Source organism: Hemitrygon akajei, chromosome 1 (genome assembly GCF_048418815.1).
Source record: "Hemitrygon akajei chromosome 1, sHemAka1.3, whole genome shotgun sequence".
Taxonomy (NCBI): Eukaryota; Metazoa; Chordata; class Chondrichthyes; order Myliobatiformes; family Dasyatidae; genus Hemitrygon; species Hemitrygon akajei.
Window position 1 is genome coordinate 212015571 of NC_133124.1, and position 26074 is coordinate 212041644.

Consider the following 26074-nt stretch of genomic DNA (forward strand, 5'->3'; position numbering starts at 1 on the left):
TGCCATATTGGCACCAGAAGAACACTGACACTTGTGGGCTGCCCCCACATTTCCTCAGACTGTGTTGGTCGTCGACACAAACAGCACATTTCACCAAATGTTTCAATGTACATGTGACAAATTAAGCTAGTGTACATCTTTAATTTTGTTATGAGGAACCCCAACACCAAAATTTTTGAGTGGGAAACTGCCCTCTGGCTACGAGGTATGACTTCTACTAGTTATGACTCTAGCCTTTGGTTATCAACTTTAATTTTACCTTGATGCCACACTCTAACTCAGTTTAACATCAAGGCATCCTTTGGTATTCTTTACCAACCCCCCTCCCCCCTCCACTTCTGAATTTAAGCACTTTCACCCATTTTGGAACAAGCCATTTTTCCTGACAAAACCCAAGCTGAGCATCAGTAAGTAGGTTATTGGTGAGTAAGTGTTGCTTGGCAGCAGTGTTGATGACATCTTCCCTCGTCTTGCTGAGGACATCTAGACAATTTTACCTCAGTTAGGTTAGTGGTTAGAACACAGGCCCCAGACCACAATGCTATACAGACCTTTTAACCTACTCTAAGATAATCTAACACTTCCCTCCCAAATAATCTCCATTTTTCTTTTATCCATATGCTTCTTATGAGTCTCTTAAATGTTCCTGATGCATCTACCTCTGATATCTTAATCCCATACTCCTAATCACTTAAAATTACACCCTTGTGCATTAGCCATTGCCATCCTGGAATAAAGTCTCTGGCTGTCCACTCTATCCAGAGCTGCCTCTCGTCAATACTGAGTACACCATTTATACAAATGCAGTCTAGGTTCCAAAAAAACGTATGTGAACCCTTCTACAAAAGCTATTTGGAGTCAGGTGTTCCAATCAATGAGATGAGATTGGAGGTGTGGGCGGTAGAGATGCCCTGCCCTATAAAAAAGACACACAAAGTCAGGTTACTCTTCTCCAGAAAGATTTGGCTGCACCATGCCTCAATCAAAACAACTTAGGATTATAGAGGTGCAAGAAGCTGAAAAAGGCTACAAAAACATTTCTACAGACCTGGGAGTTCATCACCCGTCCACAGTAAGAGAAATTGTCTACAAATGGAGGGAACTCAATACTGTTGCTACTCTCCCTAGGAGTGAACATCCTGCAAAGATCACACCACAAGCGCAATGTGAAATGCTGTAAGTGGTGAAAAAGACCCCAAGGGTAACAGGAAAAGACTTGCAGAAAAAAAAAGTATGTTCCACAACACTTCTGAGACAATAATCTGTAGACAGATGAGACAAAAGTTGAACATTTTTGGCCACAATACACCGTTATGTTTGGAGGAAAAAGGGCACTGCACAGTAACACCAAAACCTCATTCCAAATGTGAAGCATGGTGGTTTGGGGCTGCTTTGCTGCCTCAGGGTCTGGACAGCTTGCAATCACTGAGGGGACAATGAAATCAAAATTGTATCAAGACATTTTACAGGAGAATGTTGGGGTAGTGGTCTGTCACCTGAAGCTTAACAGAAGTTGGATAATACAAGACAATAATGCAGAAGACAAGAGTAAATCAACAACAGAATATTTTAAAAAGAAGAAAATTTGTGTTTTGGAATGGCCAAGTCAGGATCCAGACCTTAACCCAATTGAGATGCTGTGCAATGCCTGTTCATGCAAGGTATCCCAGAAATACTGATGAATTAAAACAGAAACGAATGGTTTAAAATTCCTCCTCGTCATTGTGCAAGTCTGATCAGCAGTTGCATGAAACATTTGGTGGAGGTTATTGCAGCTGAAAGAGGTTCGACCAGCTAATAAGCATAAGAGTTCACATACTTTTTCCGGCCTGGACTGTGAATGATTAAATGAGTTCAATAAAGACATGAAAAGTACAATGTTTGTGTTGTTAGTTTAAGCAGATGGCGTTAGTCTATTATTACTTAGATGAGGATCAGACCACAGAGTAATTAATGCAGAAAACCAGGTAATTGCATAGGGTTCACAAACTTTGTTTTGCAACTGTAATTAATGGCAAAGCTCCATGGCCTAAAAAAGGCTGGAAACCCCTGCCTTAAGCTGATGACATTCTTTCTATCACATGAATTAGTGTTTAACTCCATTTGCAACCCTTCATTGTTAAATAGACTGTTAGCTTCTATATTCGGAAAGACCAGGACAACAGTCATCTCTTTGCCTTGATTACTACCACAAAGTTCTACTCTATCACTTCAGTTTATTCAAGATCTGTACTATCCTTTGGGACATTATTTATATAATCAAATTATTTATCAATTGTCATGCACAATAAGATTTATTGCTTACTATATAACATCCTTCTACCTACCTGTGGGACAAGGAATTCTGGAACTGCAGCTGTACAAAAATACCTATCCAAAGGAAAGAAGATTAGAAAACCACTATGCTTACTTCTAATGCAGAGACCGATCAAGTCTTAAAATCTTCAGCAAAAAAAAAAGGATGTCCACTAGTAAATTGGAAATTTGGTTCCCTTACCAGAGAATAATCTAAACAAGCAGCGACTTCCCCCAAGCTTCTGGAGACAAGCTTCAGATGAGGAATGGCAGGACAAAAGAAGACAACCATCTTGAGTTCAATGTTTGGGGAAATATTGTGGCAGGTGGAAACCAGAATCCTTGTTCCAGAATGCAGCTGGTTTCCTTAGGAGTATACAAGCAGCACAAACGCTCCCAGTTCCTACAGGAATTCCAATAAGTAACTGAAAAAAATCTTAAAACTTCAACAAGCCCAACTTGGCTGGTATATAGATCTACTTGAAACAAATTCTGGAGGAACTCAGCAAGTCAGACAATATCTATGGTAGTGCATAGGTTCTGAGGATCTGACATGGTCCCAACATATTGATGCAGTTATAAAGACAACATAGTGACTGTACTTCATTAGGAGTTTGAAGAGATTTGGTATGTCAACAAATACACTCAGAAAATTCTATAGATGTACCATGGAAAGCATTCTGACTGGCTACAACACTGTCTGCTATGGGGTGGGGGGGTACTGCACAGTAGCTGCCAAGGGTTATAAATTTAGTTGGCTCCATCTTGGGTACTAGCCTACAAAGTACCCAGGACATCTTCAGGAAGAGGTGTCTCAGAAAGGCAGTGTCCATTATTAAGGACCTCCAACACCCAGGGCACACCCTTTTCTCACTGTTACTATCAGGTAGGAGGTACAGAAGCCCGAAGGCACACACACTCAGCAACTCATTAACAGCTTCTTCCCCTCTATCATCTGATTCCTAAATGGACATTGAACCCCTGAACACTACCTCACTTTAAAAAATATATTTGTTTCTTTGCATGATTTTTAATCAATTCAATATATATACTGTAATTTATTTACTTATTTTTTATATTCCTTCTGCATTATGTATTGCATTGAACTGCTGTTGCTAAGTTGACAAATTTCCTGACAGCCGGTGATAACAAACCCGATTCTGATTCTCAAAGTTTTGGGCCAAGGCCCTTCTTCAGGACTGAGATGGTAGGGGAAAGATACCAGAATAAAAAGGTGGGAGGGGAATGAGGATAGCTGGAAGGTAATAGGTGAAGCCAGGTGGGTGAGATAGGTCAAGGGCTGGAGAGGAAAGAATCTGATAGCACCAGAGAATGGGAAGGAGGAAGGGATGCAGGGGGTGGGGGCTGAGTAAAGAGGTAGGTGAGAAGTTGTAAAGGTTAGAGTGGGGAACAGAGAGGGTGGTGGGTGGGGAGATTCTAACTGAAAATGCAACTCCCCCACCCTTCCTGAAGGCTCTCGAGCAGAAACTTCAGCTCTTTATTTCTGTCCATAGAAGTGTCTGACCTGCTGAGATACTCCAGTATTGTGTATGTTACTGCACACCCTTCTCCGTTACTACATTGTTCCTTTAAAAAAAAAGGACTGCTAGACCAAACTGTAGAGTAAAAAAAAACAAGAAAAAAGGTATTTTTTACTTTACAATAGCATTGGAATAAGACAACAATTGGCTTCAATCATCTTTATTTGCACTAATTGTATAATTTCAAATGCAACTTATGTTCCATCATGTGTACACAAAAATAAATTGAGAATTTGCAGAGGCAAGAAAAAAAATTAACAGAACAGGGGGGAAAAACCAGCTACATTGTTGGCTTTCAACTGAGTTTGAGAATTTAGGAGCCTTGCCACAATCTTAAACTACTGCTGGAAGAACTTCTAGATTCAGCATATATATTGCCAAATGACATGTTCATGAAGTATTTGGGCAACTTTCAAAGAGTAGCCACAGAACTTGGACACAACGTGCAGCTTCATACAAGCGTAATTTTTTTTGGAAGCAACTCGAACTTGATCCTTTCCTACTGAAAGTCTGAATTTCATTTAAAAATGGACAAATTATCTGCCCAGGACCAAGCGTTCCTTTACGCATACAGATGCATGCCATAGCCTTCATAACATGGATTGTTGCCAGATCGCATCCTGCCTCCTGTATCTGGATGCCTTAGAGCAGGACTGTTCCTATTTTAAATCAGTTGGAAAAAGGCATGCCCACAGGGTCACTTGATACATGAATGACGTGTTGGAAGATCTGCAGAATTCATTTGTGGCAGGCCTGGTCACATGATAACACAGCTCCCTATTCATATTTGGCTGTGACACTGTAAAAGATGTGTTTCTTTACTTAGGGGCATTAGACAGGTTAATCCACCTTAAAATGGACATACCTGATGGTGGAAAAACTATACAAAATAAGATGTCTATTTTAATCTGATTATTTACCGGCAGGTAGTTAACATTTAAATACACACTTTGCTGTAACAGAATGTTATTTTGCAGTTCTCATTCCTGCCTTCTTTGGAATGCAAAACTTTAAATGGCTACACAGGCTAAATGCCAAACCATTAAACAGAAACCTTTCTAAAAGAGTGGGTTTGATTTAAAATTATAACATCCCCATCATTTCCTGCAGGGAGGATCAAGCAGTATGCATTTTGGTGCAGATTTGACAATACCACACTGAACAGTTTCTGGCTTAAATTTAGCGTAATTAGACTTCAGAGATGTTAAGTCTGGATTTCTTACTTCAAGACTCAAAATCTAACAGATTTGTTAAATTGGTGCAAGCCACTGTAGCTGTGCTAGTTAACATGTTAAGAGATATTTATTTCCTTATGAATTATTCTTAAAAATGTATTTTGAAGTCACAACTAGAAATTTGGATTGCTTTGCTTCAACACTCATAATCTATCAGATTTCTTAAACTCATGCAAACCAGACTAGCTTTGTTAGTTAACGTGTGAAGACCAAGTGTGCTCCAGCTTCAGGCGAGATATTTATTCCCCTACAAATCATTTTAAAAAGCATTTCGAAGACAAAACTGGAACACTTCTCCTTTGATTCACAAGTAGGTAATAAAATGACAATTAGAATATGCTGTACTTAAATTTATTGGTTCTTTAGTTTGCAACAAACCTTGGCTTATATACTGTAAGTGCAACTCTGGTCAAACAGATGTGCATAACTTCTTTAACAAAATTACCCTCTTCCCAAGAGATAAGCAAGTCTTAAAAATTACAGTGTACCAAAATTCTAACAGGACAATTATCAAATCTTATATCAAAAACATAAAACAATGGTATTTCAAATTCAGATGTAAATATTAGCATAAGAAATACACCACCCCATGATCTGAAAGACAAGAACTTCAGGTTTTAAGAGTTAAAAGAATACTCTGTGGAAATCTCTTCAAAACTCATGGGAATCTTGGTCATGGGTCAGAAATACAATCTTGGATTGCCCACATTTGTAAAGTAAAAAAAATTCAAATTTTATCTCAAAAAGTACAAGACTTGTTCTCTCAACTGCGGACAAGTCCGTTTCTTAGTTATTTTCTAAAGCAGAATCTGGTAATCTCCATCACAAAAATCTGTCAATTCATTGTGTTGCATTCTGCAAGATATCTCAGGCGAGTAAAAGAAACTCAGAGGGGCATAGCAAAATACTCTCAACAAGAACTGTTAAATGTTCTCTCCCCCAGATATTCCGATAACCCATGTTTTATGATAAAACCTCCCAAATTTCATTAGAAACCAAATACAGTGGATTCCAGTTAATTGGGTCATTGGTTAATCAGGGAAGCCACTTATTTGGGACAACTCTTAAAAAATACTTATCAAATAAATAGCCAGGATTCCCTTAGTTTATTTGGGAGATTAATTATGCCACTTAATTGGGACAGGAGACTGTTGCCTAACAGTTTCTAACTAGCATCAGTCGTCTGCACTTGTGTTGCCAATAGACGCTACACCATGTGAAGTTTTAAAAATAGCGTCAGTAGCATGTGCTTGGGTTATGTTATCCATTTGGGCTGATGGGCGCCGATTCAAAAACCAGCGATTTTCAATCGTTTTGTTTTCTATTTTGACTTTAAAAAATTTTCCAGAGCCAAGAAAAGATTTGATTTTGTTCATTCACAGGCAATCAAAAGAACACTGCAGTGTACACTGTCTGAAATCCTGTCATTAACAATTTAAAACTAATACACAATTTTATAGTACTGTAGTAAGTATTGGTAGTGTGCTAATTTGTTCTGTATTTCGTTTAAAAGCAACTGTTTCTCAGTTATATGGCAGTTCGTCTTTTTAAAAAAATATATACCTTTAACTATTTCCATGAAACTTCAGCTAATTGTAGCAGCCATTTAATTGGCCACAATGTACTAGTCCCAATGTGTCCTAATTAACAGGAATCCACTGTGCTATGAAAACTGATACTGGTTCCCAGTTTCTGAAGTTAGCAGTTCAACTTTCCCACATGTGCTTTCTCCTCGAGATCAATCCGACTTGTACCAGAAGTCCTGGAGAAGTCAGTCACTACTCCTGAAAGGCATTTCTGGGTTACTTCACTGCAAGAGCATCATTGCCAACATCAATCCTGGTTTTATCTTCTGGTAGCAGTCAACTCTGTTTCAGATTGGCCAAAATTCTGTGCCAATCTTACCCTTATTTTAGATCAGGGGTTCCCAACCAGGGGTGCATGGACCCCTTGCTTAATGGTATTGGTCCATGGCATAAAAAAGGTTGGGAACTGCTGTTTAAGAGCATCATTACAGCCCTCTATAGTGGAGATAAATGCAAACTGGAGATCTACCTTGTGAAAATATGAATACGATATCTGATCAACATTTATAATCCAGGGAATGCAATTAAGAGGATCTGCCAGGAAAATGCATGATAGCTGTCAAAGGCTTCTTGACATTAACAGGCTGATAAACATTTCATCCCAAAAATTTCCTTGCCTCCCCCTCCCCCTTCACTAGGCTTAACATTGCACAAAACAACAAAAAAACAAAAAACTTCCCCCTTGCTCACACAAGAGAATTACTTATGAGTCTGCTGCAAAATATGAAGATCCTTACATCTGACAAGTGGCCATTTTCAGTAGTCTATGTTACTTAGAATAAAAAAATGCCATTTATCTTAAGCTAATTATTGCTAGTTTTTTTTTATTCCCCTTTTCCCCCAAAACTATTTGCTACAATGCAATCACAAGTAAAAAGTTACAACATGCTGCAAAGTTGCCTTTATTCACCTCAATGTGTAAAAACTTTTAAAAACATTTCTTTCAACAGTAAAGCATGACTAACCAAGTTTTGGGAAAAAAAGTAGTCTAGTTAAGGCAACTGGGCACAGTCCCCAAAGTGCATCTAATAACATTAGAAGTAAAGGCAACACAGTGTTCACAATATGCAACTGTACATGCTCTGTGTTAGAAATCCAAGACGGCAGATACGAGACAGCCAAACAAAGTGGTGACCGGAAACCCTCATCAGCCGGAGTATGTGCCACCATAAACTAAAGCAGCAAGAAAGCTTAGACAGCAAGGTGGATCAATACAGCCATCAGCTGATTGTAGGCAGTGGGTTAACAGTTCAACACTATAACCCATAGGGTTCTTTTTTTTCCTTTGGGAAGGTGGGGAGATTAACTAGTGGTGCTTTGCCTTCAACAAGGTGGTATTGTATTAAATTGTGACACTGTTCACTGAACAAAAGACACATCTGCTATCAATTTCAAACCAATAACTTGCATAAGGTGATGCATTGATCAAATCGGAACAACAAAGATTAAGCTGTTTTAAAAAAAAAGTCATGTAAGAAAGCGAGGGCTTTATGTTAACAGGGTTCACCATCTAAAAACGTGACTCAAAATGGCCAATCAAACACATAACATGAAGTAAGTGTACACGGACATAAAAGTACAAAACCATTTACTGTCTTTTAAACTCAAACAGTACATTTAGAGACTGTGTACAATTAACTAGTCTACAATTAACTTGCCTATTTGCAGCATGAGCAACCCGCAGTCACACTGCCAACCAACTCATTTAAAACATACATTCAAACTGCACAAGTTCCAGTTTGTTTCTAGCTCTAGGTCAAGAATCATTAGTTTTCCATCTTCCCTCTAATTAATATGTATATATAAAAAAAATTGGAGGTAGGTGCAACCAGGAAACCTAGACTACAAATCCATCAGCCAAGAATTCAAATTAATTAAATTTAATGCAGCATTAATCTCTTCTCCCAAATATCTTTGCTTCACTGTCTGATTTTGATAAATGCAGAGTATGCATGTACTCATTGCTTCCAAGGGCAGAGAGCTAATACTGCAATATCATTTATGAAATACAATATTTGTGTACCTTGAACCTTTCAAATATCATTGAAAGGCAAGGTCCCTAAAACAGTGACGTATGGCTAGAATCAACAACTTTTGAACGTGCATTTTTGAAGTTATTCACAAAAAAAATCATAGTACTACTCAACAACAATAGAGACTATGGATTTTTCCACAGAGCATGCTCACAATGATCACACGTCATACTGTGTATGTGCAGAGAAATGGGGATCTTGAAGGTAGAAAAAGAAGCACTAAGATCACGCTGATGTGGAAAATAGAAGAGAGAAATCATCTGTCTTTCGATCCAAGTTTTTCAATTAGATCTTGAAGAGGAGCAAGTTCTTTCCTGTCAATCAGATTAAATTCCTGAAATATGGGAGAAAAATTGAGAATTATTAGATGAACATGTAATCCCCACCTCTGTACTTCTACCCCAAGGATTATTTGTAAGGTAAGGAAAAGATATTAAATACAGCTTGAATTCTCAATACACTAACCTATTCTAAAGGGGTTTAAACGTATGAAATTTTTTTTTCCAACTGTTTGAATCATTTTCAACTCGCTGAAATGTCTAGACCAAAGAAATCAAAACAGACGAAAGAACCAATAACTTTAGAAGCAATTGCGAATCTTATGGACAACAGACTTGGAAAACTGGAGAGTAAATTAACTGCAAAGCTTTCTACGTTCGATGAAATTTTAAAGACATTTGACGCAAAACTTCAAGCACTTACACTGGATTCACAAAAACAACAAGTATTTTAGTTCTTGAAGAAGCTGCTCGTATTCTGGAAGACTACAGTCCCGAAGTTTTAAGGGCAAGAATGACTTTTAAATCAGTTATGTCGGAAATTCATCAGGAAGGCTACAAGCAAGCGCTGTTATTTACAGCGCATTTGAGAGTTACTCTCAAAGATGGAACTTATCGACTGTTCAAATCTCCAGCGGATGCTCAAAGATTCCTTGAAGAATAACATTTTATTGTTTCTACGGGTTGACTAATGTAATAATTAGTTTATAGATTTGGATCTTTTATAAAATGATGTCTTTTTTACGTGATGGCTTATACGTATTTCTTATACACGGTAAAAGTCCGTTTTTGGTTTATTCTGAGTTTGTTCTTTTCATATTATTAATCTGTTAGTTTTGAAAGTAATTCATTAGGGTTTTTTTTAAGTTCGTATACACTTTTTTATATTTTTAACGTTTAAATATTAAGATTTTTTAAAAAAATAAAATGTCATTTCTTCTTCCCGAAAGACCTTAGTGCTTGGAACGTCACATCCATTTTGATGTGTCTGAATAAGTTTAAGGACTTTCTTTTAAAACACTAATACAATATTATCCATTTATGGGTTTTATCGTTTTAATTTTTTTTAAATCCTTTTGTTTTATATATATATATATATAATACTAATTTTATATTTTAATTTTTGTTATACCAACCCTTTCTTATAATATGGGTGGTTTGTATCTTTTATTCAACTGTTTTTTTGTTTGAGTTGCCATCTTGAGACATGGGGGTAATTTTAGTGTTAGATTGCTTGCTTGCCTCTTTTTGGCTTTTTTCCTGGGGTTTTGAGGGTGGAGGGAGGGGGAGTTTTCTTTTTGCTTGCTTTATGCTTAGTTTTACTTCATGGGCTCATATGAAACTACAAAAATGGTTGCAGTGTCATGACTTCTGGTTCCTCCTTGAACTTACTTCCCTCTTCCGGATTCATGAGTTCATCTTTTTTTTTTAAACCTTATGTGTTAATTGTAATAAATATTGTCAATATGGATAGGACTATTAATTTTGTTTCTTGGAATACTAATGGTTTAAATCATCCGATCAAATGGAAAAAAATATTCAAAGTAGTCCATAGAATGAATGCTAATGTTATCTTTGTACAAGAGACTCATGTAAGGAAGGTGGATAGTCAACGCTGTTTTAGGTTTTGGAAAGGTCAACAGTATCACTCGAATTCTCAAGCCAAAGTAAGAGGCGTTTCCATTTTTATAGATTCTTCAACCTCCTTTATACACCATGAAACAATTTCAGACCCATAAGGTAGATTTTTGCTTATTACTGGTCTACTTTTTAATCCAGAAGTTGTTTTAGTTAATGTTTATGCTCCAAACACTGATTGTCCTGAATTTTTTAAGTGTCTATTTACATCCTTTCCCAATTTGAATCAGTACATGCTGATAATGGGTGGGGATTTTAACTGTTGTTTAAACCCTTCGATGGATAGATCTAAGCCCACCCAAGCTCTTCCGAATAAATCGGCCTCCCTTATTAATTCCTTTATGACTAATTCAGCAATTTTTGAAATTTGGCATTTTTCACACCCCAATGACAAAGAGTTTTCATACTTTTCTCATGTTTATCATAATTATTCAAGAATTGATTACTTTTTCATTGATCACCATTTACTTACAGATGTTATCGATTGTAAATATGACTCTATTACCATTTCTGACCATGCACCTTTGAAGCTATCTATTAAGATAATGGATTCATCTATTAATGCTAATTCTTGGAGGTTTAATTCTATTTTATTGCAGGACTTAGACTTTGTTAATTTTATTAAACAACAAATTGATTTGTTTTTCTCAACAAATTCTACAGCAGAGATCTCTAGTGGAATTTTATGGGATATTTTTAAAGCATTTATTCGTGGACAGAGTATTTCATACTCTGCTGGAGTTAGGAAACGAACTAATTCTAAAATATTAACATTGGTTGATAAAATCAAAGCAATTGATAAGATTTATTCAGTGACCCCCAGCAAAGAACTTTATAAAGAAAGAGTGGAACTTCAAATGGAGCATAGTTTGTTATTATCCTCTTCGATTGAAAATCAGTTAATTAAATCTAGAACCCAGTTTTATGTACATGGAGATAAGTCTGGTAAATTATTGGCTAATCAATTGACAATTGCTTCGGTTAAACGACAGATTACTAGGATTCGTAAACAAGATGGCACTCTAACGATCGACCATAAAGAGATAAATAAAGCCTTTCAAGATTTTTATAATTCCTTATATCAATCAGAATTTGTTGAGGATTCTTCTATAATAGGTGAATTTTTTTAAAAATTGAATATTCCAAAATTAACAGTAGAGGATAGTGTATTCCTAGATACACCTATTACAGAAAATGAAATAAAAAAGGCTATTTTTTCAATGAATTCCGATAAAGCTCCTGGTCCGGATGGTTATACTGCAGAATTTTAAAAATCCTTTTCCTCTATACTTCCTCCTTGGCTTTGTAAAATTTTTAAAGATGCGTTAATTATAGGCAAATTGCCACAATCTTTTTATGAAGCCTCTATTTCTTTAATTCTTAAAAAAGATAGACCCTATTGAATGTGCATCCTATCGGCCTATATCCTTGCTGAATACGGATTTTAAGATTTTTAGTAAAATTTTGGCTACTAGATTAGAAAATATATTACCTCGAATTATTTCTGAAGATCAGACTGGATTTATTAAAAACTGCTATTCATCTTTTAACATTAGAAAATTAATTAATATTATTTATACTCCTTCACCCAGATTACCAGAATGTGTCATTTCCTTAGATGCTGAAAAAGCATTTGATAGAGTTGAATGGCCATATTTATTTAATACATTGCAGCATTTTAATTTTAGTTCAAAATTTATATCATGGATTAAATTAATATAATATAAACCCTTGGCTTCGGTCTTTACCAATAATCAAAGATTTTTTTTCAGTTATTCCGTGGTACAAGGCAAGGCTGTCCTTTAAGTCCTTTACTATTTGACATTGCTTTGGAACCTTTGGCTATAGCCATTCGTGAATCACCTAATATTTTGGGTATTACTCGTGGGGAGGGGACGTATAAGTTATCATTATATGCTGATGATTTGTTACTATACATATCCGACCCTGAGAGATCTATTCCTGCTATTTCGTCCTTGCTTGCTCAGTTTAGTAACTTTTCTGGTTATAAACTGAATTTTAATAAGAGCGAATTATTTCCATTAAATATGCAAGTTCCAATTTATAAACATGTACCATTTAAAGTTGTTGCAGATTATTTTACTTATTTGGGTATTAAAATTACTAAAAAACAAAGATTTATTTAAAGTTAATTTTTTACCTTTAATTGACCAAATTAAGCAACTTGCTACCAGGTGGTCTCCATTATCTTTGTCATTGGTTGGTCGAATTAATGCTACTAAGATGATGGTATTACCCAAATTCTTATACTTATTTCAAGCATTACCAATTTTTATTCCTAAATCTTTTTTTGATATTATTGACTCCAAAATATCTTCTTATCTGTGGCAGAATAAAAATCCTAGACTAGGCAAAAAATATTTACAGAAGCCTAAGAAGGAGATTTTACTATTGGGCAGTTAATATACGATATTTAATATTTTGGACACAAGAATCGACTATAGCAGCTTGCCCACAATGGGTAAATTTGGAATGTAAATCTGTACAAGACTTTTCATTGTTTTCAATTTTAGGATTTTCACTTCCTTTTTCTTTATCTAAATTGAATAAACAAACAACTAATCCTATAGTCAAATATACATTGCAAATTTGGTTTCAATTTCGTAAATTTTTTGGTTTGAATAAGTTCATTTTATCAAGCCCCATAATATTTAACTTTTTTTTCGGCCCTCTTTTATGGATCAAGCTTTTCTTTTATGGAAAACAAAAGGTATAACATGTTTTCGTGATCTGTTTTTGGATGATAGCCTTATGTCCTTTGAACAGCTATCTAATAAATATAATTTACCTAAAACTCATTCTTTTAGATATTTGCAAGTTAGAAATTTTTTGTATAATGAGTTACAGTCTTTTCCGAAACTATGTCCATTGGACATTACGGAAAGAATTTTAGCTCTGAATCCTTGTCAAAAGGGTTTAGTAGCTGTCATTTATAACATGATCATGAAAATACAGTCAGAAGTATCAGAAAAAATTAAGAAAGAATGGGAAAAAGAACTTCATTGTCTTATACCCACTGAGCAGTGGGAGAAAATTTTACAATTAGTCAATTCCTCTTCTATTTGTGCTAAACATGCCCTAATACAATTTAAGGTTGTACATAGGGCTCACATGTCCAAGGATAAACTTGCTCGATTTTACTCTCATGTTAATCCAACCTGTGACAGATGGCATTCTGAAGTAGCTTCATTGACCCACATGTTTTGGTCTTGCCCTTGTTTGCAAAATTATTGGAAAGATATTTTCAGTATTATTTCAAAAGTTCTGAATATCAATTTCCAACCGCATCCTATTACTGCAATTTTCGGTTTACCAATGGCGGATAATAGTCGTTAATCCTCCTCATCTCAACGGATGATTGCATTTGTTACATTAATGGCTAGAAGATCTATTCTATTGAATTGGAAAGAAATTAATCCTCCAACTATATTTCAGTGGTTTTCTCAAACTATCTCTTATTTGAGCTTAGAAAAAATTAGAAGTGTTGTTTTTGATCCTTCAGTTAAATTTGAAGAAATTTGGAGACCATTTATTCAACATTTTCATATGAGTTAAATTGTCTTTTCCTAAACCTCACTTTTATTATCCTTAATTATTTGGATGGAGGTTCGGAGTTATTGGCACTACTGTATATATCTGACATTATGCAATGGCCCATGTTGGTTAGTGTTTTTTTTCCCTTTTTTTGGGGGGGGGGGGGGGTTTGTTTTTTTATTTCTTTTGTTCATAAATACTATGAGTTTGGGAGGTTATATATATATTGATCATCATATATTTGAATGCCTATTTAAACTATTAACTATGTACTCTCAAGCTCTCTGTATTCATGTTTCATTTATGTTTGCTTAAAAATTAATAAAAAGATTTAAAAGGAATTGGCAGTACCATGGGAAGATGGCGTTGAAGAAACTTATGAGGGGAAAAAGACCAAGTACTCTGAACTGGCAACTGAAACTGCTCAGAACGGCTGGAAGACCAAGATTTTCCCTGTAGAAGTGGGATGCAGGGGACTTGTTGTTACATCTACGACCAGTCTATTGAAGGTGGGGGTGAGGGGTGTCTCCTTCCAACAAGCAATCAAGTTCTTGTCAAATGCAGCAGAGGAAAGCAGCAATTGGATTTGGATTAAAAGGAAAGACAACAACTGGGCTGCAAGATGAAGTCAGGAGGGTACGGAACTGAGGGGGGGGGGGATGTATCTGGGACGCCAGGTGGCACTGTTGAGCCCTCTGGAGATGTTGTGGGCTTATCAACAAAACGTCAAAGAAGGAGGGTGCCCACCTGATGACCCCGATGACGTAGCTACCCTCCTCGTCACCACTCCAAGCCACTGCCAACATTGAGTGCCGACTTTATCACTGGGATTGAAACATCAAGTCCTGGTAGCTCTACTCTACTAACCTGCATGTCTTTGTAATGTGGGAGGAAACCAGAGCACCCAGAGGAAACGATGAGGACACAGGGAGAACATACAAACTCCTTACAGATAGCAGCGGGAATTGAACCTGGGACGCTGGCACTGCTATAGCATTATGCTAACTGCTACTTTAACGGTCCACCCCAATTAAAACAGAACTTCCATGGTGCTCCCTTATTATGTTCAAGCACAGGGTTTTGTGGTTCCTTAAGGTTGTTATAGCTGGGGGCAGGTAATGGGGACAAGCTCCCACTACCATCAAATACTCCCAATAGTGTGCACCTCAAATAGCCTCCAACAACCAAGTCCAACTCCTGGCCTTCACATGTGGCTTAGCTACCAAGCCTGGCAGAAGCATTTCTACTGACAGGAGAATGGGCATTGGCTGGTTACTGGCGCCTTAAAACCAGTTACTTTGGGCAGATGGGGCTTGTCAGCTCACCTAAGAGAATAAAAACTCTGATCTCAAACCTCTGCTGCCGTGCAGCCGAGCCCACTCATGGGGAACGCTTCAGGAGTAAATCTCAAGGGAAAAATCCAGAGCTTAAGTCCCTAAGGCAGGTTTACGTTGAATTCAACGCTGACTGCCGACTCCTGCGATGCTGCTGGTTCTAAACTGTATTGGTCTCCGCTGTTCCTTTGGGTTTATCAGAGGGGGAGCTTGTTCTCCATGCCACACTGCCCAGGCTTGTGCATCTCGATACCTATCCGTGATTGATCCTGACTGACAGAGGCCTCAAACAACAGGGTGTTCAGCAGCAGGAACCCGACCATCTAAACCACATTCCTGTGTTACCGAAGTATTGCATGCACCTTTAAGACGACCAAAGTATTGATAGATGAACAGCAAGTGAATTAAGATCTGGAAATTCTGGCTATGTTCTGCTGTACACTGCAAAATAAATGTCTTGCTTTTAAAGGACGTAGCCACTAATTAATTCTAAGTGCTCCTTTAACTCAGTTAATTTAATGTAAAAGTACGATGCACCTCCTCAAGGGGACAGAAACCTGTTAGGGTGATTAAACTTTTTCAGCTTTACTTTAATTCTGTGACCTTTCTTGGATTCACTAAAGTGGAAATGCCACTTCTCATTTCTCAAGCAAGATGGCAATTGTACATTATGCCAGATAATTGGAAACTAAAACGACACTCAACATAATGAGTATCGTTAACTTTGAATAACACGTGGTGTCTTGGGAGTGTTGCCAACGACACTTCCCTTCAAAAAAAAAATTGTATAAAAACTCAAAGAAGGAGACTGACAAATTTCCGATAAACATAAGAGGGAAAGGAATACCCAGTTTTCTTGAACCAGGTTCAAAAAAAGTTCTGCAACATCAGGCTCCTGAACCAGCATACACAACTTCACTCAACTCTGAACTGATTCCACAACCTATGGACTCATTTTCAAGGACTCAACAACTTTAAAAAATATATATCTTTGCACAATTGGCTCATTTTTGCACTCTGGATGTTTGTCAGTATTTTTATGTATAGTTTTTCATAAATTTATTGTAGTTCATTTTCCTGCAAATGTCTGCAAGAAAATTAATCTCAGGGTAGTATATGGTGACATATACCTGATTTGATAATAAATTTACTTTGAACTTTGAAATGAGCTGTCAGCGGAAGTGGTGGATACAGGCTTGAATTCAACATTGGAGGAGGATTTGCATAAGCACATATATGAGAGGTATGGATGGCCAATGGGATCCATACCATGGGACAATGGGACTAGGCAGAATAATAGTTCAGCACATACCAGATGGCCAAAGACGTTTGTGCTGAAAGGCTCCATGACTATGACTAAAGAATCCAGGTGTCTAAAAGTACGGGACAATGAAATCATACATTGTTCTTCAATCAAAAATATATTTTTGTGTCACTGATGAAGTTAGGCTCCAAGTACATCTATGTAAAGATCAATGAGGTTTAAAAAGATTAATAAATTGCAAAACTTTAAGTAGCTTTGCCAAGTGCCTGCAAGCGACAGAGAATATCTTACCTGAACAAAAAAGATGAAGTGCTTGAAGGAGGTGTTGAGGTGAGCCTCTTCCTGCAGCTGCATCACAGAGTCAAAATGCTGGTGGTAAATGTGAGCATAGACCCTGAACAGCCGTTTCAGAATGGTCTTGGCCACAGACATGAAGTTTTTAGGAAAGGGTACACCTGAAATTAATAAACAAAACAAGTCAAAAATCCATCAAAAAGTTTACAGCCTTTAGACTCATTTTTTTGAAATCATTTTTTTAAAAAAGCAAATTTTCAATTTCAGGAGACATCAGAACTCAAGAACGGTCAGCGGGAGACGCTCATGGAGTGAGTACTGTTTCAGATCCGCTCCATAACCTTTACTTTTTTTAACCTTTGATCACCCTTATTCAACTTATTGTTACCTACACCAAAAGATTCTTGCTACTTTCTCGGGCTTATCGTTAAGATTTCATTGTGAATTCTTGAAGATATGCAAACAGAAATGGCTCTTAGATCCAAAGGACGAGAACCGGGGCGTAACCCGAACGGTAATGGAAAGAAGCAAGCTCAACCGCAACGCACTGAGTTAACTTATGAACTGCTTATGGAGGTTTTGGATAGAAAATTTGATGAACAACATCAAGCTTTTAAACAAGATATAAAGGCTTTTCAAGATTATATGGTTAAGACGGATTCAGTAATTAACCAGCAACAAGTTCTTATTGCGTCTCTGCAAGAAGAAGCTCGGAAACGAGATTTGACAATTGAAAAATTGCAACAGGATTTAATTTCGACCATTAAACTGGTGGAAACACTTAAAGCCAAGAGTGTCGATTTGGAGAATCGGTCCAGAAGACAGAACCTACGCATACTTGGTCTCCCAGATGGCATAGAAAAAGGCGATCCTTCGAAATATTTTGCTCAACTTTTAAAAGATGCGTTTCCGTCGGTTTTTCCAGAGAACCCCCCGGTACTTGACCGAGCACATAGAATTTGGAGTCGTTCATCGAGTGCTTCAGCCAAACCCCCGGTGGTAATTGTCCGGTTTCACTACGTACACGACAAAGAACAACTCATTCGTGAGGCTCGGAGGGCTGGGATGATTAAATTTCAAAATTACTATTTCCGTTTGGTGGAAGATTTTAGTCCTGAAATTATGAAAAAAAGGCTTCTTTTTAAACCTCTGATGTCTGAATGTTATGAGAAAAATCTAAAACCTGCGCTCTTATACCCGGCGAAGCTCAGGATCTCCCCGCCGAACGCTCCTCGCCAGGTTTTTCTTTCTACTTTTGAAGCGAAAAAGTATTTGGAGGAGAACTTCCCTACTGATATAGACACTACTCTCCATTAAATGAGTGATTCTGATCGTGAAAGATGGTTTTCGATTCCTTAAACCAGGGTTAGTCTCTGGCTATTGGTGTAGGGTTATCCTATACTTCATATTTAAGTTAAAGTGTGCTTTCGTTATATTAATCACTCTGTCTCATACACTTTAACCACTATACTATATTTTTGACTACTATTTTTGTTCCCTTGAAGGTATATTTTTAACCTTTCGAAGGGAATTTTTTTTTTATTATCAAGATGGTAGTTTTTTGCAAAATATTCTTGGTTTTGTTTAAGATGGCATTATTGTTTCTTTTTTCGTCTTCTTCCTATAATGCATCGCTTATCATAGTTTAAATACTTCTTGATTTGTTTGGGTTATAACCCGATCTATAAACTTTTAGTGATTATATTCTTTTTTTTTACAACTAAGCATATTAAGAAGCGCAGATTTTAGTATTGCGATCATAATTCTTAAAGTTGGGGTGGTTTTTTTTCATATATCCTTTAAATACGGAGTGGTCTGCCGCTGATATGGGGGTAGAATTAGTCTCATTTTTTCCTTTTTCTAGCCATATTTTGGCTTTTTTTCTTTTTCATGTGGGGGTGGGGGTTGGTCTATTTTTCTTTTTTATTTTTCTTTTATCAAGTTGTTTTAGTTTTTTCACTCGGGCTGTTCTTGAACTACAAATATGTCTACGATGTCGTCACTTCCGGGTCCGCTCTTTATTTTTGTTCCTCTTCCGGGTGCATGAGTTTATAATATGGTTAACCCTTTCTATACCAAAGGGATGACTTTAGAACCATGGCTCAAACCATTAACTTTGTGTCTTGGAATACTAATGGTTTAAACCATCCGATTAAACGAAAGAAGATTTTCAAAGTATTCCAAAGACTTAATGCTCATATCATTTTTGTACAAGAATCTCATGTGAGGAAGGACGACAAATATCGCTTTTTTAGGTCTTGGCGGGGTCAACAGTATCATTCGAATTCGAATGCCAAAGTTAAGGGAGTTTCAATTTTTATTGACTCCTCTATTGCATTTGTTCAACATGATATCCTTTCGGATCCGAATGGCAGATTTTTGTTAATTACGGGTTTACTTTGTAATAAAAAGGTTGCTATGGTTAATGTTTATGCTCCAAATGTGGATTGTCCTGACTTTTTTTTAAGTCCTTATTTACTTCTTTACCTAATTTAAATGAATATAAGTTAATAATGGGTGGTGACTTTAATTGTTGTCCAAATCCTTTGATGGACAAATCTACATCTATTCAGACTTTACCCAATAAGTCGGCCACTTGTATTAACTCCTTTTTGACTGATAATGGAGTTTTTGATATCTGGAGATTTCGTCATCCTAATGATAAGGAGTTTTCTTTTTTCTCACATGTTTATCACTCCTATTCAAGAATTGATTATTTTTTTTATTGACTCTTGTTTTATTCCATCGGTAATTGGTTGTAATTATGATATTATAGCTATTTCTGACCATGCTCCATTAAAACTTTCTATTAATTTTACGGATACAGCTTTAAGTGCTAGACAATGGCGATTTGACTCTACCTTGTTGCAAGAGCCGGACTTTATTAAATTTATGAAGGAGCAGATCGATTTCTTCTTTTCAACTAATTCCACGGAAGATATTTCTTGCGGAATACTTTGGGACACCTTTAAAGCGTATATACGTGGACAGATTATCTCTTACTCTGTTGGTCTGAGAAAACGCATTAAGAAGGAAACTCTTTTATTGGCTGATAAAATTAAAGAGATTGACAAGAAATATTCGACTACTCCTAGTAGGGAGCTTTACAAACAGAGGGTTGAACTCCAAATGGAACATAGTTTATTACTTACATCTCCGATTGAAAATCAATTAATGAAAACCAGATCTGATTTCTATATACATAGTGATAAATCGGGAAAACTGTTAGCTAGTCAGCTGAAGAATGTTTGGGTTAAACGTCAAATCACTAAGGTTCGTCAGCAGAATGGGGATTTGACAGTTAACCACGATGAGATAAATAAGTCTTTTCAAGACTTTTATACCTCCCTGTATCAATCTGAATTCCCTCAGGATCATAATACCATGTGTGATTTTCTTGGGAAATTGAATTTTCCAAAATTATCATCCGATGATCTTTCAGTATTAGATACTCCGTTCACAGATGCGGAAATTAAAGGGGTTATTTCCTCAATGAATTCTGGGAAAGCACCAGGTCCAGATGGGTATACAGTAGAATTTTTTAAATGTTTTTCTGCTACTCTCTCTCCTTGGCTATGCAAGGTTTTTGAAGAAGCAATTAGATTGGGGAATTTGCCACAATCTTTTTATAGAGCTTCCATTTCCTTAATACTGAAGAAAGATAAAGACCCTACTGACTGTGCATCTTATAGACCAATATCTTTATTGAATGTGGATTCTAAGATCTTTTCCAAGTTACTGGCTTCCAGGTTGGAGAAGGTATTACCCCAAATTATTTCGGAAGACCAAACCGGTTTTATTAAAAATCGCTATTCTTTTTTCAATGTTAGGAGATTACTGAATATTGTTTATACTCCTTCACATAGAACTTCAGAATGTGTTATTTCATTAGATGCGGAGAAAGCATTTGATAGAGTTGAATGGCCTTACTTATTTTATGTGCTGGAGAAGTTTAATTTCAGTCCGACCTTTATTTCTTGGATTAAACTGATTTATCAAACTCCAGTAGCCTCGGTGTTTACTAATAATCAAAGATCTCCATTTTTTCGTTTATTTCGGGGCACTAGACAAGGTTGTCCTCTTAGTCCATTACTATTTAACATCGCTTTAGAACCTTTGGCAATTGCCATCAGAGAATCACAGGATATTTTGGGTATTAATCGTGGAACAGATATTCATAAGGTATCTTTATATGCAGACGATTTATTATTATTCATCTCTAACCCTGAGAAATCTATTCCAGCAGTCTTATCATTGTTGGCTCAATTTAGTGAGTTTTCTGGGTATAAGTTAAATCTTAATAAGAGTGAATTGTTTCCTTTGAATAGACAGGTCCCAAGCTATGGTAATTTACCTTTTAAATTAGTTAATGATTCTTTTACTTACTTAGGGATTAAAATCACAAAAAACCATAAAGAATTATTTAGGTTTAATTTTCTACCCTTAACTGATCAGATTAAAGGCTTGTTTACTAAGTGGTCACCATTATCTTTATCTCTGATAGGTAGGATTAAAAAGGATTCAAAAATTTCCTCATATATATGGCAGAATAAAAATCCCAGGTTAGGTAAAACATACTTACAGAAGACAAAGAAGGAAGGTGGGTTGGCATTACCCAACTTCAGATTTTATTATTGGGCAGTTAATATTAGATATTTGTTATGTTGGTTGAAAGAATGGGATGGTCCTTTTGGCCCTCATTGGGTGAGTTTGGAAACTAAATCGGTATCAGGTTATGCTCTGGGTTCTATTTTAGGGACATCTCTCCCTTTTGCTCTTTCTAAATTGCCGAAACGAATTGACAACCCGATAGTTAAATATACCTTACGTATATGGTTTCAATTTCGGAAATTTTTCGGGTTGACTCAATTCGTTTTAAATAGTCCTATTGTATCTAATTGTTTTTTCCACCCCTCAATTATAGATCAAGCTTTTTCGGCTTGGAAAACTAAGGGTTTATTAAGATTTTCCGACTTATTTTTGGACAACTGTTTTATGTCTTTTGAGCAATTATCTAATAAATATAATTTGCCTAGATTTCATTTTTTTAGATACTTACAGGTTAGGCATTTTTTAAGTACGGTACTTCCTACGTTTCCAAATTTTGTGTCTTCAGATATTTTGGAGAGTTTGTTTGAATTAAACCCTTTTCAAAAAGGGCTTATATCAAAACTTTATAATATAATTATGAAGATACGTTCAGTGCCCTTTGATAAGACCAAAAATGATTGGGAAAGAGAGCTCAATCTTATTATTCCTATTGAGAATTGGGATAGAATTCTTCAATTAGTTAATACATCATCTATATGTGCCAAACATTCATTAATACAATTTAAGGTTGTACATAGGGCCCATATGTCCAAGGATAAATTAGCTCATTTTTATTCTTATATAAACCCTATTTGTGACAGATGTCAATTAGAAATCGCGTCTTTAACTCATATGTTTTGGTCATGTCCGCTTTTGAAAAAATATTGGAAAGATATTTTTGATATTATCTCTGCGGTACTGAACATCGATTTACAACCCCATCCTATTACCGCAATTTTTGGTTTACCGATGATGGACTCACTCCATTTATCTCCTTCCGCCTGTCGAATGATTGCTTTTCTCACTTTGATGGCTAGAAGATCTATTTTGTTGAATTGGAAGGAAATTAATCCTCCCACGGTATTTCATTGGCTTTCTCAAACTATGTTATGTCTAAATTTAGAAAAAATTAGAAGTGCTGTATTTGATACTTCTATTAAATTTGAAAAGATATGGAGACCATTTATTCAATATTTTCATATGATGTAATATGGCCCTCTGCCAAGCTTATTGGTTTTTTCAGCTTTAATTGTATGTATGTTGAGAGGATCGGAGTTGACGACATTGATGTTTATGTATTCTTGTGAGATACTATAAACAGCCCTTTTTTTCTCTCTTTTTCTTTAGTTTTTTTTTCTTTTTTTGCTTTCTTTTTTTTCCTTAGATATTAGATTAGGTTAGTAACTTTGCATATATTTTTTTTTTCTTTTTTCTTTTTTTTTTATATATTATATATTATGAAATATCTAGATTTACCTTGTTCATATATATACTATATGGTTCATGTTTTGGGAAAACTTATTTATACTGTATTCATTGCTTATGTATTCCTTCATATGTAATGGGAATTTGTATGTTTGTAATCCCTTTATTAATATATTAACTGTATTTTGTTCATAATATTTTTAATACTAATAAAAAGATTGAAAAAGAAAGAAAGAACTCAAGAACAACCTTTTAAACAGCTAAAATCTAGAGCGAAACATGGCAGGTACTAAAAAGCTAACTCTGTCATGGACAGTCCCAAGCCCAGCTGTTAAAGGAGGAGGGTTGGGTATGGAGCTAGCAACCCCATCCCATAAAATCCAAGAGCTACACAAAAGCTCAAGGAAGCTCTGAAGACCTCATCCCTGGGAGAGGAAGGATCTTTGAGGATGGGCTAGACCTGCAGACAACTTGAAGGACTGGCCTAAGATGGAGTACTCTGGCGGGTTGCTGTCGCAGCCTATCCCCCGTTAGGGGTAATGGGCTTAAGTAATTAGAAAGTTGAAAATACCCAGCATGTCAGTTGGCATCAATGCAGACAGAAGCAGATACTGGGTTACATTTTACTGAAATTTGCATTTTTCTTACTAAATGTGCAACGACAAAGCTGTTGTTCGTGACTATCCTATTCCCATTCTGTCAGGTCCTACAGAGTTGCACATGGATGGGCTAGAGGAAGTCATACCCACAGAATCAGCAAGGAAACCTTGAGACTGCAAAGCCTTGCTTCTGTCCTAGTACTGAGCAATAAAAACTAAATCACTCAATAGTTTTTTTTAAATATATGCTAACATTTCCTCTTCACTGCTGCACATTTTACATTCAAATGAGCTTGCAGCTGGCATAGGATCTATAAACACACACCAGAGGTCCTGGAATCAGCACCTCACATTCTTTTGCTGGGCTCAATGGTGAGAATGGGAGATGAAATCACTCTGTAAATTACTTTAGAAGAAAATACAAATGCTAGAAACAAAAGTATGTTAATGCTGATTTAACTAAAATTCTTGAAGTCTGCTGAGTCACAAGGTTGCTGCAACGTGGCAGCTGGGGGCCAAGCCCAGAGCATACTGACGCGACAGGGCCTGGATCCTAGTGCAAGGAATGACCTGAAGTTTGGACAATTTAAACGCTTGACCAGACGAGTAGAACACGAAGGGTGCTGGGGGTGGGAGTTCCGCTCGCTGTTCCATAATGTTTACCCAGCTCAGCACTGAACCGAGGCTGATGCTGTGGCCTGCTCTGAGCTCCATGGAGCTCACTCCGCTCAGTGGAGAGCGGAGGCTGTGGCTTACTCCGGCTGTTTTGGGCTGTATCTGAGGGCTCTGCAACACTTAATTGGCTTTGCGCTGAGCTGGGGCCTGATCCAGGCTTCACGTCTATGGACTCACTTTTGTCATGAATGCCATATGCTTACTTTTAATGTTTGCATGATTTGGTTTTCTTCTCTCTCCATATTAAATGTTTAAGATGGCTTTTTTTAAAAAAAAAAAAGGGTTCTCATGGGTTTCTTTGTTTAGCAACTACCCGTAAGGGGTTAATCTCAGAGTTGTACAATGTATACATACTTTAATAAATGTACTTTGAACTTATGTTTCGATCTGCTGCAACACAAAGCAGATGAACCCTACTACTGTTCTGAACTAATAATAATGACACCCAATCCCTTCATGCCTTCACATGGTCCATAAATGCTCCTCTCTGCATATTCACACACCTATCCAAGAGTTTTTAAAAACCTGCCAAACCTGCCCCCACCACCACTAAGATCCTGTTAAGATTTCTTCCTCTTCACGCCTTGACCTCTTCTACCTATTCCAATTACAGCACGTGTATAATAATTAATGCAATTATTCCACACATGCATTATTCCCAATTCCTATATCACTTCCTGTCATTCAATGTCGGTTGCCTTCCAGTCCTCTTCCTCTCTCCACTTTCTCTGCATCTTGGTATTAGTAATTATTTTAATACTATTTCCCAATTCACTAATCCAAACTATTAGTTAATTCAAAGTTGAAAGTTTATTTATTATCAAAGTATGTATACTATACACAACCTTGAGATTCATCTCTGTAGGAGCCATGTATCATTTTCTGTCTATTGTAGTTTGAAGTGCATTATACAGGTGATCTGTCACGTGGGTTGAGGTGTGGTAGAAGCAAATAAGATAGTTATATATTCTCATTTTATTAGTGTTTAGCTTAGTCTAGTGGACAGTGATTTAGCCACAGAGAATGATTTTTTTGTGGACTGCTAATGGGGAAATCATTGGAATGCTATCAGAACACTTAGTTATGCTATTCAAATGCTAACACTGCAAGTCAGACTGTAACATTGCTCATTTAGTTTCATTAGTTTTTTTATTGCTTCAAGATCGTTCATATTTGCTGGTTTCGTAATAAATGATTGAATGTAGCTTCTTTGATTTGTCAAGTACCCCAGCTTTGCCGCTCAGTGGTTTTGGTTTGTTTTCAAGAAACTGCTACAGTCCCCTTACAGGAGACCACAAAACAAAGAAATCCAATTAAAAAAGTGACCGCGCTCTCCACAGAATGTATGATCTAATGAGTACTTGTAGTATTTTAGGTTCTACAATAGGTTATAATCTTATTTACAATACACGCCATTAAATTCCAAAGCAGATATCAAAATGGCTTACCTATTTTTGAAGGAAATAGGGTCTCGTCATCAAGCTGGTCCTGTACCCATGTCATAAGGTAATCAATATACTTTGGAGCAGAACACTTGATTGGCTTTTTAATGTTTGTGCCATCAGCCCAGTGGTATTCGTATCTTAATGGCAGAAATGGAAGGAAGCAAAACAATGCATTAGCAGCGAAATAACAATAACTGTTTAACTTTTAGGATGTAACCTATAATTAGTTAGCTAGAACTGCGAGTCCATTTTAAATGTTGTTATATTTTCTAACAACATGGAAGGAA

At 36.5% G+C, this 26074-nt stretch overlaps 1 protein-coding gene across 1 annotated transcript in view; it reads right to left on the reverse strand.

The window, feature by feature from the left end:
* Window positions 1–5406: 5406 nt before the first annotated feature.
* LOC140735200 (MOB kinase activator 1A) overlaps window positions 5407–26074 on the reverse strand; it is a 50332-nt gene continuing 29664 nt past the window's right edge. The window contains exons 4-6 of the mRNA XM_073059985.1: window positions 25791–25924; window positions 17051–17214; window positions 5407–9024 (exon numbers count right to left, since the gene is read on the reverse strand). Coding sequence (XP_072916086.1) covers window positions 8947–9024; window positions 17051–17214; window positions 25791–25924 — 376 coding nt within the window. The 3' untranslated portion in view covers window positions 5407–8946. The remainder of the gene's footprint in view (window positions 9025–17050; window positions 17215–25790; window positions 25925–26074) is intronic.